General features: G+C 38.1%; 1 protein-coding gene and 1 non-coding gene across 3 annotated transcripts in view; both read right to left on the minus strand.

The window, feature by feature from the left end:
* The window catches only part of PRKG1 (protein kinase cGMP-dependent 1), a 1,349,869-nt gene that overhangs the window by 13,510 nt on the left and 1,318,179 nt on the right, over nt 1–18,180 (minus strand). For both annotated transcript variants that reach the window (XM_061162077.1, XM_061162076.1), the window contains exons 11-14: nt 12,432–12,571; nt 10,865–10,954; nt 2,827–2,968; nt 1,126–1,289 (exon numbers count right to left, since the gene is read on the minus strand). In XM_061162077.1, coding sequence (XP_061018060.1) covers nt 1,126–1,289; nt 2,827–2,968; nt 10,865–10,954; nt 12,432–12,571 — 536 coding nt within the window. The remainder of the gene's footprint in view (nt 1–1,125; nt 1,290–2,826; nt 2,969–10,864; nt 10,955–12,431; nt 12,572–18,180) is intronic.
* Nucleotides 10,322–10,393, minus strand: TRNAF-GAA (transfer RNA phenylalanine (anticodon GAA)). Its single transcript has one exon. It is a non-coding gene; the product is annotated as a tRNA-Phe (tRNA).

The raw sequence follows: 18,180 nt of genomic DNA on the forward strand, positions 1-18,180 counted from the left end.
AACACATGTCACTCCTTTATCAGAAACTCTTCAATGATTGCCTCTCTGGATGGAGTCCAAACACTCAGGTATAGCACTCGTTATTGTTGAAACGTGACTCTTACTGATCTTCCATCATTTCTTACCATCAGCCCTTTTCATGTATGTCTTTGCACAGTACGCCCTCTCTGTTTAAGCCATACCTCTGCCTGGAATGTGCTGTACTTTTTATTATTCTTCCTGTAAGATCCAGCTAGTCCTATGTGCTTCAAAAGCCTCCCTGGACAAATTTAACCTTCTTCTGAACTCTTTACTTCATAATGACCATGACCCTGTTAATCATTGTGCTGAGTGAGCCCAAGGCTTCGTGGTGTTATTTGTTTTTCTTTTCCTTGAGTTTATGATCTGTTTTATATCTGGTCGTATCTGTAGTACCTTTTTTAGTTGTTGGTAACTACAGTATTATTACACAACAGATCTGCATTCACATTTCAATTAGATATAACAATTGCTAACAGGTTCTCTTAACTTCTGTGAAAAACAGACTATATTTTTATGACTATCATCTTTCTTGCTGACTAAATGACTAGGCTCAGATCTCACAGAAAGACACTAGATCTTTCCACATTCACATATATATAAATAATGAGACCAAGAGTTGATGTTGAGTTTGTTGCACTCATCTGACCCATTTTAGTTTTTGCTTTAAGAATCCTTGGTTATCTGCTGCTGCTGCTGCTAAGTCGCTTCAGTCGTGTCCAACTCTGTGCGACCCCATAGACGGCAGCCCACCAGGCTCCCCCATCCCAGGGATTCTCCAGGCAAGGTCACCGAAGTGGGTTGCCATTTCCTTCTCCAATGCATGAAAGTGAAAAGTGAAAGTGAAGTCACTCAGTCATATCCGACTCTTAGCGAACCCATGGACTGCAGCCTACCAGGCTCCTCCGTTCATGGGATTTTCCAGGCAAGAGTACTGGAGTCGGGTGCCATTGCCTTCTCTGTGGTTATCTGCGTAACTAATTAAAAAGTGTGGTAGCAAGACCTGTGAAAGTGCTTTAAGATAGTCTGATCAGAGAGACAAAGGCAGGAGGGAGTAGCTGTTTGCTGGTCTATCTTTATAAGGCAGTTCTCTATCAATGTCCATACCTGCCAGTCAGAAGCTCGTACATGAGGATTCCCAGTGACCAATAGTCGGCTGAAATGTCATGGCCTTTGTTCAGGATGATCTCTGGGGCTACATATTCTGGAGTCCCACAAAAAGTCCATGTTTTCTTTCCAAATCCTATTTTCTTTGCAAAGCCAAAATCAACCTTACAAAGAGAGAAACAAGATATTTCAAGCCACTTTTGATTAAGCTTAAAAGTGGAAAAGTTACTTTGTTGAAGTATACTGATGATAATCATAAGATAAAAACGGACGCAAACTATTGTAGTCCTGTCTTCTAAAAGGAGTCATCTCTATATTTCAAACAAACAAAGCCTTCCTGATCAGTTCAGTTTCAACAGGAAAAGTGGAAATCTTAACATAGGATAAAATTCACATCATCGAAAATAAAGGCAAACCTTTCTTTGCAGAAATACTTTCCATTTTTCTTTCTTTCATGCCAGTTGAGATTGGGGCATAAACAAATAATTTCTCTTTTACTCGGGCATATTTTCCAGATATCTGCTGGATTTAATGAAGTTGACAATTCATTTAATATTAATTGAGAAGCTATTTTTATTGTTGAAGGAGCTGAACAACAAAGTTATGGAACCAATAACTCTGTCTTTAGGAAACAGAGATAAAATTGAAATGTAATCTGCATTGTCCTAGAAAACTTTTGAAGGAGGAGCCTCAAATGTAGAAAACCTATTTTTTCTAAAGCAACTGGTGGAGAATACAAATAATTAATTGCCATCAATGACTTATTAATAGCATATAAATTTCTTTGAAAACCATAGGTTGAATAAAAATTCCAGAAACTTAAAAACTAGAATCAGGGGCTGAAAGATGCAAAGTCTACAAAAATTATGCATTTTAAAATAAGAGAACTTCCTTTCTCCAGTAAATCTTTAGAGCTCTTGACCAATTTTAGTATTACTAATATTATTACTAACATGGACTGGATAACATTGCCTGTAAGGGCCATTTTTCCCCCACTATCATTATTATTATTTTTTGGCTGTGCTGGGTCTTTGTTGCAGTGCAGGGGCTCTTCATTTGCTGCGTGAGGGCTTTTCTCTAGTTGCGGTGAGCAAGGGCTACTCTCTAGTTGCGATGTGCGGGCTTCTCGTTGCAGTGGGTTCTGTTGTTGCAGAGCATGGGCCGTCTGAGCCACCAGGGGAGTCCTCTAGGACACATAGGCTCCAGTGATTGTGCTGCGTGGGCCCACCTACTTCATGGCATGTGGGATCCTCCTGGGGGATCCCAGGGATCAGGGATCAAACCCGTGTTCCCTGTGTTGGGCCTCCCAACCCCTGGACCACCAGGGCAGTCGCATTAGCATTATTCTTAAATCTAAAATAATGATTCTCCATAATACAAATACCTATTCCCTTTGGATGTCAGGAAGCCAGCTAGAAAAAGTACTTCTATGAAGCTTTTCTGGGTCTGAGGATACATGTGATTAAGCATGATTAACACCTATTTAAGGGTTTTTGCCAGGATTTTATTCATTCAAAGCTAGCCAATTTAATTTATCATAACCCTATTTAACTTGAAAGAATAGTCAGTTGAAAACAGTAATGCTGAAACCTGTTTTTTAAAATGTTATATATTAAAAGAAAAATGAGATTGTAATGTTCACAAAGCTTCAAAAACTAGTATTTAAAATGCAGGCAGAAACCATGTGTGAAACATACTGACCAGTTTGGCATAACCTCGGTGATCTAGGATGAGATTTTCAGGCTTGAGGTCCCTGTAAATGATTCCTTTGGAATGCAGATAGGCGAAAGCTTCTACCACACATGCTGTATAAAATCTGGTTGTAGAATCTTCAAATGACCCGCTGAGATACAGAAAATGGGGGAAAAAAAGTATGAAAGAAATTAGTTTGTCTAATAAGTTTTAATTTCTTATTTCACTCTCTTCCTATGTCAAAATTTGACCCCAAAGACCAATGACCTACTGTCCAAATGTCATGTGGCTACCACTGCATTGGGTTTTAAAAACCATTTAAGGGTTAAGTTAAGGAATTGTTTGCTCTTATGAGTAGGATGATTAACTCTAACTTCCTGAAGAAGAGGTCAGCCATTTACCATATTTCATGTTGGATTCCTCCCAACAACCTACTACAGTCTAAAAAGGCAAAGTTACAGAGAGGTAGGCAGAAGAGAGGCAAATTCTATTTTAGACCCTGTCTACCAAGGGGTGTTTTTTAAAGAAGAGAGTATGAGTATAGTCATATTTATTCTTAGCTTGTTTTTTGAATCTTTCTAAATAATAACATATAATTCCTGAGAAGGTGAATAAAAGTTAATGTTTTCAAAGAACCACTTTGGAAATGAGTTACATTGCTACTGCTAAAAGCATATCACAACCTAAGTATTCTTCTTATTTTAATATATTTATTCCATTAGTTAGTTTGCTGTGCTGGGACTTAGTTGTGGCATTAGAACTTGCAGTTGCAGCTTGTGGGATCTAGTTCCCTGACCAGGGATCGAACTTGAGCCCTCTACATTAGGAGCACAGATTATAAGTCACTGGACCACCAGAGAAGTCCCAAAGTATTCTTCTGTTTGAAACTTCTGCCAGGAAGACAGACATTATCTATTTCCTGTGCCTTCTTACTAGAAGGAAAAGATAGAGCTAAAAGATAAATAGAAGGAAAAAGGTAATTGAAAAGGAATGTTTAAACTCAATTATGGTGTTTAGCAACAAAGCTCTTTGTCTCTGTGTGTGTTTATTTAATGAAATAACAAAAAAGGAAAAACCTTATCATCCAATGTTAACGCCTTGGCCCTAGGGCAAAACTTTTATATTTTACCCATCCCCATCCTCCCACCATGGAATCCCTTAGAAAGATAAACTGCCTCCTCCTCCTCTTCTTTCTCAAACAGTAGTAAATACAATTAAATAATTTCAAGAAAATTAGTGTGAACATTAGCTCATTAGCTCTTGAGGTGGCTAAGATATAACAGGAGAGCAGGTTTTGGGGAACGTACAAAGTAGAGACCTGGAATTTGCTTTCTTGAGAGTCACTGATACCAGTTTGTATTTTGCTCACATTAGCTTCTTTTTCAGTATTGAGGGGTAAATTCTAACAAACTGAAAAGTAGAATATGGCTGCTATTCTGCAAAACTAATCAGTGACTCTAAGGCTAAGGCAGCCATCTTTCAGGTCATGTTTTAAAAATATGTAGCCTCCTCCAGAAAGTTCTAGTCTTCATTTCAATTACTGATGTCCCGGGAGCTGTCACTGAAATAATTAGTTCTTTCCAAAGGGAATGTCTTTTGTTGAAATACAACTTGAGGCTTAAGTGATATCCACTTCTTAGAATCTTAACTATAATAACTAAGTTCCTGGTATCCTTCTACAACAATACCTGGGTGGAACAAGTTGAACTTATAAGGACAATACAAAGTTTCATTAAGAATGTGTGCATGCTCAGTCAACTAACTGCATTTACATTAGGAAATGAATGGTATAGAATACGCTAGGATTGTCTTTTGACTTGGAGCTATCTTTGCAGAACTAGCACTATATAATCCTGGGTAATGGAAAAAGAATTACGTGCATGTGTGCTCAGTCATGTCTGACTCTCTGTGCCCTTATGGACTGTAGCCCACCAGGCTCCTCTGTCCATGGGATTTCCCAGGCAAGAATACTGGAGTGGGTTGCCATTTTCTCATCCAGGGGATCATCCCTAATCAGGGATTGAACCCATGTTTCTGAAGTCTCCTGCATTGCAGGCAAATTCTTTACTGCTTGAGCCATCAGGGAAGCCCTGACACTATGTAATCCTGTGAATTGCAAAAGAGATAGAGTAGAACCTTAAAGGTTCTTTCATCTTTGACCTTAATTATGTTTGTCTATCAAGAGCAGCATATTTCTTTGAGATATCATTTGTCTGAATTAGCAAGCATCCATGTGTAGCTGATTATTATACAGCTTTAAACAGAGTGCTATATACAACCTCAATCCCTTCTCAATGGAGAGCATTGCAAAGAAAAATCCAAAGAAAAACAGTACATGGAATCGGGCTTTGTCTTTTTTTCACATTACATGCCTTATTTTGATAAGAAAATTGATTACTTCATTGTAATAGGACTGTCTAATTGCGGTATGGGTGGGCCTTTTCCAAAGCCTACAACTCTTGCTTCCTGTTAGAAGAGTTACCTCTGCTGTTGCAATGCTGAGCAACAGATCTGTTTCCCTTAATATTCCATTGTTAATAAAACAGAACCAAACTGTAAAGAGAGAATACACTTAATGAAAGATCAATTTCTCATGGCATCTCTGCTGAATGATACTCATATTTAGCAGAAAGACAAAACAATCTCACTACAAACTCAGATTCATCAGAGAGGGTAATAGGTTAGAAATGTGAACTCTGAAGCAAAGTCCTGGACTGAAATCTGAGTTCCATTTACTATTTAATTTTAAACAACTAACTGCCTCTCTGGGTCTTAGTGTTGTCATGTTCAAAATGAGGCCAGTAACAGAAATTCTCTCTTTGGGTTGTTGTGAAGGTACAAAAAATTTGCAGTGTGTATTAAAATAAGTGCCTGGCACACATTTGGCACTCAGTAAATAGTTGCCATTATTGTATGTGTGTGAGGGACTCCCCTGGTAGCTCAGATGGTAGAGAATCTGCCTTCAATGTGGAAGACCCAGGTTTGATCCCTGGGTCGGGAAGATCCCCTGGAGAAGGGAATGGCAGCATCAAAAAACTCTTCTTTAGTGTCACCAGTGTCTTAATCTAGGAAAAATGACTGATACAGGACAGTCTTTGGGGATGGGAGTGGGGAGTTTGCAACTCTAATTATCGCTGTTATTGAAACATTTGCTGCTTCTCACTGCAAGGGCTCACTTTGAGTCAGCTCTGAAGCGTTTTCTGCTAATCTCTGTTCTTTTCACTTTCTCCATGCCTCTCACAAGTGTATAGGTAAAAATTATCCTTTTACAATCGAAACCCTCCTTTTTCCACCATGAAGGAACTGACGTATATCATTGGGTCTTTAGTTCCTGATGATTTGGTTCTGAGCCATTTTGGAATTTGGACGGCTCTAGAAAGCTGGTTTCTAGTTCCTCAGATCTGGATTGAGTATCTCATACACACACATACACACACACATACACACACACACATATATATATATAGATATTTGAAACTGATTTTAAAAATTAAGTAAAAATTTGTCTCAAATCCATTTTCATGTTATGTGACAAGTCAATACAATTATATGCACACAAAATGTTTACCAGAAACAGTTTCATCACTAAACATTTAATGCAGGGAATCTGAATTTTAAAATACACTTTTGGAAAGCAGTCAAAAAGCATAGCATTAGGCTGATTCAGAGTGAAAAATTACCATTAGAATTGGAAATGACAGTGTAAATTTGATTTAAAACAAAAATGAAAGCTTGTTTTATCAACAGAAAGTTGCTTAAAGAAATAAATCATTGCCCTATAGAGCTCTCTGAAATAATAAATTATGCCTTGGCAGTTGGGTCATTTCAATTAACAAGTAAGGAATAGGCTCTTGTACCCTCTGTGGGAGTGAGTGGGTATTTTATCTTAGCTAGATGGCAGCACATAACAACCATTTGATTCAGGGAATTCAAGGGTTATGTACACTTATTAATATACTCAAAATTTAGTCACAATGTTTAATCAGCTTGCCATAAACCAAGTCCTGAAATGACAGGATGAAAAAGTCAAAGCATCTCTTACTGAAGAATAAGTTCCTTCTTTTCATTAGAGAGTATATAAACCCGAAGCATCATGCTACAGGTTTATTGCCAATTGTTAAATTAGGGAGGCTAAATTATTGTGAAAATACTCATTTCCTTAAAAGTAATTTCAACCACACTAAGAAATGACACATTTCCACCTAATCGGTCATCTAAGATGGAATTCAAGTAATCTCCTTCCATAAAGTAGCTGGAAAAAAGGAGAATGTATATAGAAAGTTACTGGCTGGCTTATAAAACATATCCAGGAAGAGTGAAGACCAGAAGTGAGATGTGAAAATTATGGCTTCTTAATTATTTAATATATTCTATGGTAGCTCAGCTGCTAAAGATTCCACCTGTGATACAGGAGATCCCGTTTCGATTCCTGGGTCAGGAAGATCCCCTGGAGAAAGAAAAGGCTACCCACTCCAACATTCTGGCCTGGAGAATTCCATGGACTCTATAGTCCATGGGGTTGCAAAGAGTCAGACACGACTGAGCGACTTTCACTTTCATAGGAAAAATGAACATATACTTTTAAAAAATGCTAATAGTTTATTATATTTATATTCATTATAATATATATTAACTGATATTAATATGTAACATATAAATACTAATGCTATATAATATATCCAAACATAAGTATATATACTTAACATATTAACCACTTACATTTTTAAGAAAGTTGCAGGGGTTACTAATTCTGTAACTGTTATAGAGGAGAGGTGAATATAGTTTACACCAATCTATTCCAAATCATGTAACAGAATTTGTGGGGAAAAGTCGTAAACTAGAAGATAAAACATGATAGCTAATGAAGAATAAACTAGGGTAATAACTGCCAGAATTAATCTTTCAGTGCCTTATATTTCAAAGATGAGAAAATATTTAATAGTCTTCAAAACCTGTTTGTAAATATGGTATTAATTCTTACTTCTTGACAATAAATAAAAAAACTGCCCTGTGTTCTTTTTCTCTGCTGATGAGAAGAAAGAGTGAGAAGCAAGAAATGGTCAGCTCAGCTGGGAGGTAAAAATAAGGAGGATGTCATTGCTATTAGAGACTTCCTGAGCTAAATCCCTGAGGCTCAGGGGTCACACAAGCCTTTCTTCAGATTAACCCGACAACCAGTACATTTCCTTTATACTTTCAGAATGGCTTCTTCCTTACTACTACTTACTGGGACATGAGAGGAAAATTAAACAAATTGAACAATATGGTTTGTTTTGAATACGGGTATTTTATATACACTGTGACTAGTAACATAGTTTTCTTTTTCTCTTTTTTTTTTTTTTTTTGGTTCTAACAATTAATGTTTAGGATTTTCTGCCCCAGTTTAAACAAGCAATGAGAAAGCTAATCTGTGACAATATTAATTGGAGCCTGGATGTCCAAAAGTATGTTTTTCCTCCAGCAATTTCTTGAATAGGAAAAAAAAAATCTCTTGAATGAAAGTAATAAGGCTACTGACATATATAAGAAAGCAAGCTGGCAGAGGGCAGTGACTCTGAGATTATTTTATGTGTTAGCTCCATTGCTTTTAATGTCTGAACCTTTAGGAAATATCAGGTAACTACTGTTTCTCCAGAGCATGCCTCCTTGAGGAGTATTTAATACACTGGGGAGACTTAGCAACTAAGTGCCCCAAACCCAAGGATGATAAAAGGGAGGACAAAGGAAAGATTCAAAAAGCAGCCCGGTAGAGGTAGAGAAAGGACCATCACTGATCTTCTCCCTCAGTCCTCTCCTCCCAAGATAAGTGAAAGTGAAGTGAAGTTGCTCAGTCATGTCCCACACTTTGTGACGCCATGGGCTATATGACTTCTATGGAAGTCTCCAGGCAAGAATACTGGAGGGTTGCCACGCCCTCCTCCAGGAGATCTTCCCAACCCAGGGATCAAACCCAGGTCTCCCGCATTGCAGGCAGAGTCTTTACCCGCTAAACCATCAGTCAGATAAGCTACTTCTTAATTGCATTCCTTTGCTACCCTGATAGATCAAAAATACATCTCACTTGTAAGCCTTGGCTAGCATTATGTACCTAAAAAATGCAGAATCAAAGTAAGTAAGGAGAAATAGGAAATATTTTATTTCAAAAAATAAGTTGAACTGATGCCTATGCATGTTTCAGTGGACTTTAGGCTAACATTTAATTATTTAATTATTAAAAAATTTTTTATTGTTGTTTGTGTCTTGTTAAAGAAGTTAGTAGAAGTTTAAGATAGCTGTTCCTCTGCCTAAGTGGCTTATAAATGCTTTAATATTTACTTCTATGTGTAAATCTCCTATTCTAATTAGAATAAAATAGGGAGGAGATTTCAAATACTTCAGTGGATTGAAAGATCAGGTCAAAAATAAGATAGTAGAAGCATATAAGGATAGACCAGATATTAACTCAGAAATCAGAATATTTGTGCAACAGCCTGTAAGTTATGAGGCATGGGACCACATTTATTTGATTTATCATTTTATCCCTGGCCTCTATCACAATGCCTGACATATAATCTGTACCCAAATATTAAGTCATGTAGTAATTTGCTGTGATATAATAGCTCAGTACAGATGTTTAACCCTGTCCCCTCATGCCAAAATGATATATTCCCTAATAGGTTTATTTATCTTGAATTTAAGAAAATATTTGTGTAATAAGACACAATGAGGTGAAAAGAAATCCATCTGACATATACAAGTAAGGCAATGGGAATAAAAGACCTGAAAGGGTACAAAGACAGGCAGGCACCACGAGGATATAATTAGGAGTGAGACTCTAATGCAATAGTTTATAAAGAACTAGCTGTGCTATTTGGGGATATCTACAAAATAACAAATTGTCAAAAAAAAAATAACATGGCTTTCTGGCAACATCAGGGCTGTCTGTCCCTGAATCTGAAAGATGTTACCTGATGAAGGAGAGACTGAGGGGTGAGACTGTAACAAATAAAGAGATGTCTAAAGATGAATGTTCAAAGGAACAAAGATGCCTTTTGAATGATCATTCACAGAAAATATGCTGTTTGTTTGTTTGTTTGTTTGTTTAAGTAAACATTTAAGGTTGGTAATAATCTCCCAGGACATTTTATAGATTATTTTTTAAAGACTGTTAGTTACATAAATAGGAATTAGAAAGCTAATTTTGCATTATTAAAAGAAACAGGCAGTAACTAGACCAACTTTACCTGTCCTGAAAGGGCACAGAGGAGTAAATCTAAGTTAGATTGGTCAGATGAAATGCTGCTTATAAGTGGATTCATCTTCTTCCCAAGATCAGGTATGGAATGAAAAGGATGGCTGGAAATTCTCTTAATTTTGAAATCAAAGAATGAAAAGAAAGTGAAGTCGCTCAGTTGTGTCAGACTCTTTGCGACCCCATGGACTGCAGCCCATCAGTCTCCTCTGTCCATGGGATTTTCCAGGCAAGAATACCAGAGTGGGTTGCCATTTCCTTCTCCAGGGGATCTTCCCAACCCAGGGATTGAACCTGGGGCTCCTGCATTTCAGGCAGATGCTTTACTGTCTGAGCCACCAGGGAAAACAAAGAGAAATGTAAAAGTAAAGAAAAAATTCTTGGACTTGGAATTCTTTGCAAAAAATTCTTATCTGGAGAATGAGTAGAACAATTCAATGACTGTTAATCCAGATTGCAACTATAAAATAACTAATTCTCTTCATCGTTAACAGCAGTGAAGTGACTTCTAGGCATACAGTTATCTGATTATGATGTTCACGCTAAACTAAGGCCTCTGTATGTACCTTGAGAGGTCATTTTTAAGATGGACTAATCCTGTATCATTGGTTACAAATCTGAAACAGTGAGTTTCGTATTCACATTAAATCATGTGTATAGTGGCCAACTATAGGTTGTGACCCATTGTTACTTTACATTTTGAAATAGAAACATATATAAAATGTACACATGTCTTTTATAATAATTCACTCTCCTTACAAACCATCACCATCAACTACATTTTCAAAGGCATGATAGAAATTTTTTAAAACTTACCGATCCCTGAGAATGGTCCAGAGCTCTCCACCTAGGCAAGCTTCCATCAACATATACAAATATTTGCTGTCCTTAAATGTTCTGTATAATCTGTGAATTGCAAGCAGAAAAACAAGAATTTATAAACATTACTGTTTTTAAAAGCAAGTAAATATTTTTCATTGCCTAGATTATAGTCTTACTCTTGATTTGCCAAACTTGAAATTTTATTAAAGGAATGAGAAAGATCTAAATTCATAAAGAGGAAAAAGGTTATGTTTATGATTCACACAATGTAGGGCGTAGACTCTCCTTTGAAATGTGTTGTATTCAGTTACTTTAGTCATTGCTGACTCTGCGATCCTTTGGACTGTAGCCTGCCAGGCTCCTCTCTTCAAGGGATTCTCCAGGCAAGAGTACTGGAGTGGGTCACCATGCTCTTCTCCAGGGGATCTTCCCAGCCCAGGGATCAAACCCGTGTCTTCTGCATTGGCAAATTCTCTACTGTCTGAGCCACCAGGAAGCATAATCCCAATGATTATGGGCCAAGAGGACTTTTTGGGATTTCTCTAATTCCAATTTGGCTAACATTTCAAGCATGGCCTCTTGAATGCTATTTAGTGGTCATAAACATGCATAAACATAAACATGGATACACAGTGATGACACTTTAAAGTACAGATGTGTATGATATTTTGCACTGGTCACTTAAATTCATGTGATACCCTGTTTTCAGCAAGTGCCACTGGCAAATTAACTAGAAAATCTGCATATATTAAAAAAACATTCCCACTGTCGTCTTATGAGTGCTCTGAAAATACTGAGATGGAACAGTCATTTCATTTTTTAAAATCTTCAAGAAATATTGAAATAATATTCAAGGTAAAATAGTTTGATTTTTGGTATTAATAATTTGTCTTTCAAGTACCAGAGGTCTATGTAGAGTTCTAGAATAACTGAAGATAAAAATGGAACATCACAAAGTCTGATTTTTCCTTTAGGAAAAACATTTTTTTTTTCAGAATCTGATTCTCATTTTTTAAAAATCAATATATTAGTGCTTTCTTATTGAGTGAAAACTTTCTTAAAAGCTGATTTAAAAATGTTTCTTTGTGTGAATCTAATGTGTAACAGTGAGTGCACATGGCAGAGAGGTTAGTGGTTGCTTTTCCACTTGGAATGCGGGACTTGAAGCCTTGGGCAGGGTCCTTGTTGTTGTTGCTCAGTAGCGAAGTTGTGTCTGATGCCAGGCCTCCCTGTCCATCACCAACTCCTGGAGCTTGCTCAAACTCATGTCCATTGTGTCAGTGATGCCATACAACCATCTCATCCTCTGTCGCCCCCTTCTCCTCCTGCCCTCAATCTTTCCCGGCATCAGGGTCTTCTCCAGTGAGTCAACTCTTCACATCAGGTGGCCAAAGTATTGAGGCTTCCACATCAGTCCTTCCAGTGAATATTCAGGACTGATTTCCTTTAGGTTTGACTGGTTGGATCTCCTTGCAGTCCAAGGGACTCTCAAGAGTCTTCTCCAATACCACAGTTCGAAAGCATCAGTTCTTTGGTGTTCAGCCTTCTTTATGGCCCTTACCTCACTATGAAGTCAGAATGAGCCCCCTGCATGATCTGCTTCTCCGAGCGGATGTGTTCCTGCTGTCTTGTGTCCACGATGTGGCGTTTCTTGAGAATCTTCATTGCAAAGGTTTTGGATTCTTCACTTTTTAACTGGACCTTAAAGAAAGTCAGAAGGGAGTGAGTGAGAAAAAAAAATCTACAGAGTTAATACAACAATGCATTCTTAGCTCCAAATTAACAGGTGCATGGAGCATTGAAATGACACCCCGAACACCACCTGTGTCACGGTAAAGCCTGTCTGGAGCTGGATTTGAAATCCAGGGCTCACAGACATTGCCCAGTCTCATTCCACTGGACCTGATACATTTTTACCAACTGGATTCCCAATTAGTTTTGTGCCCACTGGGATTAGAAGAGGGCAAGTGTATTTGATTCTCTTTGTATTATTTCATGTCATTTCATATTATGTGTTTGAGTATACTTTACCATTTTTCTCCTTGAATCAGAAAAGTAGAAATAAAAACTAATTTCTTCTCCAATTTTATTACTTCCAGTGAGTTTCGAAAAAGTAAGGCCATATGGTCCTATATGATTTTCCTCTTTAGTTCTAGTCCACAAACATTTCTAGAGTTATTTAATTCAGTGACAGACCCTTGTCTCTGCTGAGACTGAAAATTTATGTACTGTTACTTCTTTTTATCTCGGTCTTTCCTTCTCTCCAGTTAAAGAAAACAGAGTTGGTAATAAGAATTTTTTGTTTTTCAAAAGATTCTGGAAACTACTTTCCTTTGTCTTCTCAAAATAGGTATGATGGCTTTAATCCTCTCTGACCTTAAACTTTACTCCATGGTTATACTAACTGGGAGACCTAAGCTGAGTCTTGGTGTCCCCAGTACTTCCAAGCCTCTGTTGCAGTCCCTCTTGGCTCTTGGTGACTCTGGAGGGGCTTGGGTCCTCCAGATGCCATTCCAAATATAGGTGCTAATCTGTGTTCACCGTTTTACAAAAAATTCAGCAAGGTGATTCCCTCCTTGTAAGGAGGACAGAGAGCAGAGCTAATCACCTAACAATAAGTTATCATCTAGTGCTCTCAGGCCAAAGAATCCACAAGATGATACCAAACAGCTCACATTTTTCTGAACTAATGAAGGCACTGGAGAAATAAGACAACAAGCCATTTCTGCTTTTCAACTGAAGTATGCCCGCCCCCTCTTTAGTTGTGAATTGCTTACAGCTTTAGCTGCAAGGATGGTGAAGGTTTTAAGTGTCTTGTTCGTGTACACATGGACAGACTGAATTCAACTGAGAAGACACTGATGTGGCAAGATCTTTAGAAGAAAACATGAAGACACTTCAAATAAAGAAGCTTCAGTTTGCTGCCAGCATTTGAGAATCTATGACAGGTTAGAAGGGAAAATGGATATTTGAAAATGCCTTAAACAGCTAAAGGCCCTCTATGCCATTTGTGATCCTTGTTGATATGATAGATTAGTGTGACACAAATGAGCTCAGTTATAGTTCATAGTAAAATACAAAATGTGAAAATTCACTTCTAAAAGAAATTTGGACAGAGAAGAAAGATGACATGAAAAATGAGCTGTGTCAGAATACTAACATTCACATGGCTAGACCTAGAGATTGTTAGAGTGAAGTCAGTCAGAAAGAGAAATGTCACATAATATCCCTTATGTGCAGAATCTGAAAAGAAATGATACAGATGAACTTATTTACAAAACAGAAACAGAATCACAGACTTAGAGAACCAATTATGGTTGCTGGGGGAATGAGGGGGGACTGGATAGTTTGGGAGCTTGGGATGGACATGTACACACTGCTGTATTTAAAACGGATAGCCAATAAGGACCTCCTGTATAGGACAGGGAACTGCTCAATGTCAGTGTTAGGATGGGAGGGGTATCTGGGGTAGAATGAATATATGTGCATGTATGGTTGCATCACTCTGCTGTGTGCCTGAAATGATCACAGTATTGTTAATCGGCTCTACTACAATATAAAATAACAAGTTAAAAAGGAGTATTAACATTCAGAGAAGAAATCTGATCATATTCCTTCTTTAGAGTCTTACCCAGATAAATGACTGAAAAGTAGGTCACACAATGTAACAATTACTCTCTCTAGAGTAGTTAACATTTTAACTTGTGTATAGGTTAGGAGGAAAGAACTCTGGCTTTAGGGTGACAGGTCTGGACATCAATCCTAAGTCCACTTAAGGTCTCTCTCTCTCAGTCTTCTTGGGCAGCTGAGTAACTTCTCTGAGCCCCCGTTCTGGCTGAGGATAACACCATGTACTGTATGGAGTTAATTATGATGACCTTACATGAGAAAGTACCACCATATGGGCATGCATTATTGTGTCTCTACATGCATCTTGGGTAGATCAAATGCTATCCTTAAAACAAAGCTAGATCATGTCACTTCTGTGCTCAAACACTGCAGTGGCTTCCCAGCTCACTCATGATAAAGACAAAGCTGTCACAGATGCCTACAAGGCCCTGCATCATTTGAACTCCTGCTCCCTGTGAGCCTCACTCCCCCCTTGGGGTCACTGTGTTCAGGTCACACTGGATACCTTGCTGCTCCTTGAGCACAACAAGCAAGCTCTTACCTCAGGCCATTTGCCCATGCCTGCCTAAATATTCTCCCACAGTTATCCTCCAGGCTTGCTGCTCACTTTCCTAAATTCTCTGCTCAAATGTTTCCTTACTTAGAAAGTCTCTCCTCACACCAGTCTACATAAAAGAGTAACCACCTACTTTCCCTTCCCTTTTGTAGAGTTCTATATAGCTCTGTCACAAGCTATATTTATTCTGTATTTATGACACCAAATATTTATTCTGATTACTTGTTTAGTATCTGTCTCCTTTCACTATTCTGTAAGAAACCCAAGACTGGGGATTTTTTTTGTTCACACTGCCTGACATAGAATAAATGCTCATGAAGTATTTGTTGACTAAATGAATCAAAGAAAGAATGAAATAAGCCATGATGACTTATCACTGACAAAGGCACAAGAGAGCTGATACCTTAACACCATACTGTGTATCTCTGAGCTTAACAGGATAAAGCAAGTGAACTTATAAATGACAAGTATATAGCATTTACTCTTGTTCTTCTTTCCAAAATTCCCCTTATGCATAAGAAGGAAGAGATTTCTATATGCTGATATGGCATAGAAAATATACGTACCAAATATCTATATAATTCAGCTCTGAATTTTCAGTTTTTATGCTTACAATGTGTTTTCTTAACCTTCATTTTTCCTTGAATGACTAAGATATGGTGTTATTCCCAGCCACACAGCCTACTACATTAATAACATCATCTCTAGGATGTCAACTGAATTTTGGGGACAGTTGCCATCTACATCTAAATACAAAATATATTTATGAAGGGTCAAACAGAAATGTGTTCACTGATATATTAACAATGGTCTCTTAGGGAGATTTTTAGTTGATTTAGTTCTTTTTAACTTTTTTGAAATGGCTAACTTTCACAGTTAGCATATCTCGCCTGTATGATAAGTGAAAATAATGACTCTGGTCATGGAAAAATTTTTAGTCTTTTTAAATCAGAATAGCTATTTATTCTGACTCTCTCAAAGGATTCTGGTACAGTGGAATCCACTCTATTAGGATTCCATGAATGCAAAGACCTTGAGAAGTTGTGTGCAGTAGGATAACAACCTATTCAAGTTCAAGCTGAACCACACTAGTCATATCCTTAAAGAACGTACCTTATTTTTTTATTTCAACACAAACTCTCAGAGTAAGTTACAGAAGTTTGTATTAAGTGAGTCTAAACTATTGTGCTTTATTATGAAGGTGTTTTCACAAAACTAATCCATGAAAAATTTTAAGGTGAAATTTAGTTTGTTTTTTATTTGTCCTATTGGCCAAATTAATTATTTGGTGGCTCAGTGATAAAGAATCCACGTGTAATGCAGTAGATGCAGGTTCAACCCCTGGGTCAGGAAGATCCCCTGTAGAAAGAAATGGCAACCCACTCCAGTGTTTTTCCCTGGGAAATCCTTACAGTCCATGGGGTCACAGAGTCAGAACACAACTTAGCAACTGAGCACGCATACACTGGATGAAATAGCAGTACCTTTCCCAAGAACAGCATTAAAACTATGCCAAAGCCTTTGACTGTGTGGATCACAATAAACTGTGGGAAATTCTGAAAGAGATGGGAATACCAGACCACCTGACCTGTCTCTTGAAAAACCTGTATGCAGGTCAGGAAGCAACAGTTAGAACTGGACATGGAACAACAGACTGGTTCCAAATAGGAAAAGGAGTACGTCAAGGCTGTATATTGTCACCCTGCTTATTTAACTTATATGCAGCATGCATCATGAGAAACCCTGGGCTGGAGGAAGCACAAGCTGGAATCAAGATTGCAGGGAGAAATATCAATAACCTCAGATATGCAGATGACACCACCCTTATGGCAGAAAGTGAAGAGGAACTAAAAAGCCTCTTGATGAAAGTGAAAGAGGAGAGTGAAAAAGTTGGCTTCAAGCTCAACATTCAGAAAACTAAGATCATGGCATCTGGTCCCATCACTTCATGGGAAATAGATGGGGAAACAGTGGAAACAGTGTCAGACTATTATTTTGGGCTCCAAAATCACTGCAGAGGGTGATTGCAGCCATGAAATAAAAAGACGCTTACTGCTTGGAAGAAAAGCTGTGACCAACCTAGACAGCATATTAAAAAGCAGAGACATTACTTTGCCAACAAAGGTCTGTCTAGTCAAGGCTATTGTTTTTCCGGTGGTCGTGTATGGATGTGAGAGTTGGACTATAAAGAAAGCGGAGCCCAGAATTGATGCTTTCGAACTGTGGTGTTGGAGAAGTCTCTTGAGAGTCCCTTGGACTGCAAGGAGATCCAACCAGTCCATCCTAAAGGAGATCAGTCCTGGGTATTCATTGGAAGGACTGATGTTGAAGCTGAAACTCCAATACTTTGGCCACCTGATGCAAAGAGCTGACTCATTTGAGAAGACCCTGATGCTGGGGAAGATTGAAAGTGGGAGGAGAAGGGGACGACAGAGGATGAGATGGCTGGATGGCATCACCGACTCGATGGACATGGGTTTGGGTGGACTCTGGGAGTTGGTGATGGACATGAAGGCCTGGTGTGCTGCAGTTCATGGGGTCGCAAAGAGTCGGACACGACTGAGCAACTGAACTGAACTGAACTGAACAAGGCATAAAGGAAATCTAGGGCAGAATCATCCTACTTGTAATAGCTGGACAACAGCAGACAGAAATGACAAATATTTTCTCTAAACAAAACAGCACAGAATTTAATCAGGCAATCCATGTTACATGGGATGGCATAAAATCATTTCTTTATTTTTGACAGTTTTTAAACTGGGAAGAAATGGTTTTATAAATAATCCAAGATTTAAGTAGCCATGGTCTGTATTATAAGATTTAAGTAGCCTGTATTTACTCCAAATTGATGTAATTTATGGAATTCCTGATAAGGTCTGTAGTAAAAAGAAAAATTCTATAAGTGAAGATGGAAGGAAGGAGGAGGGGGAAGCAAGGGAAGGAGGGAGGGAAGGAAAGGAAAAAATCCTGGACTGAGAGAACTGTTTGGGTTCTCTTCTATAAGATAAACAGCCAAACTGGGGTGCAGGGGAGTATGCTATCTCTATTCCAGTTACAGTTCTCAACCAGATTCACCAAAAGAGGCAAAAGACCCATAATAAAACTTTTAATAGCTGAGTAAATG

Source organism: Dama dama, chromosome 15 (genome assembly GCF_033118175.1).
Source record: "Dama dama isolate Ldn47 chromosome 15, ASM3311817v1, whole genome shotgun sequence".
In the NCBI taxonomy this organism is placed as follows: Eukaryota; Metazoa; Chordata; class Mammalia; order Artiodactyla; family Cervidae; genus Dama; species Dama dama.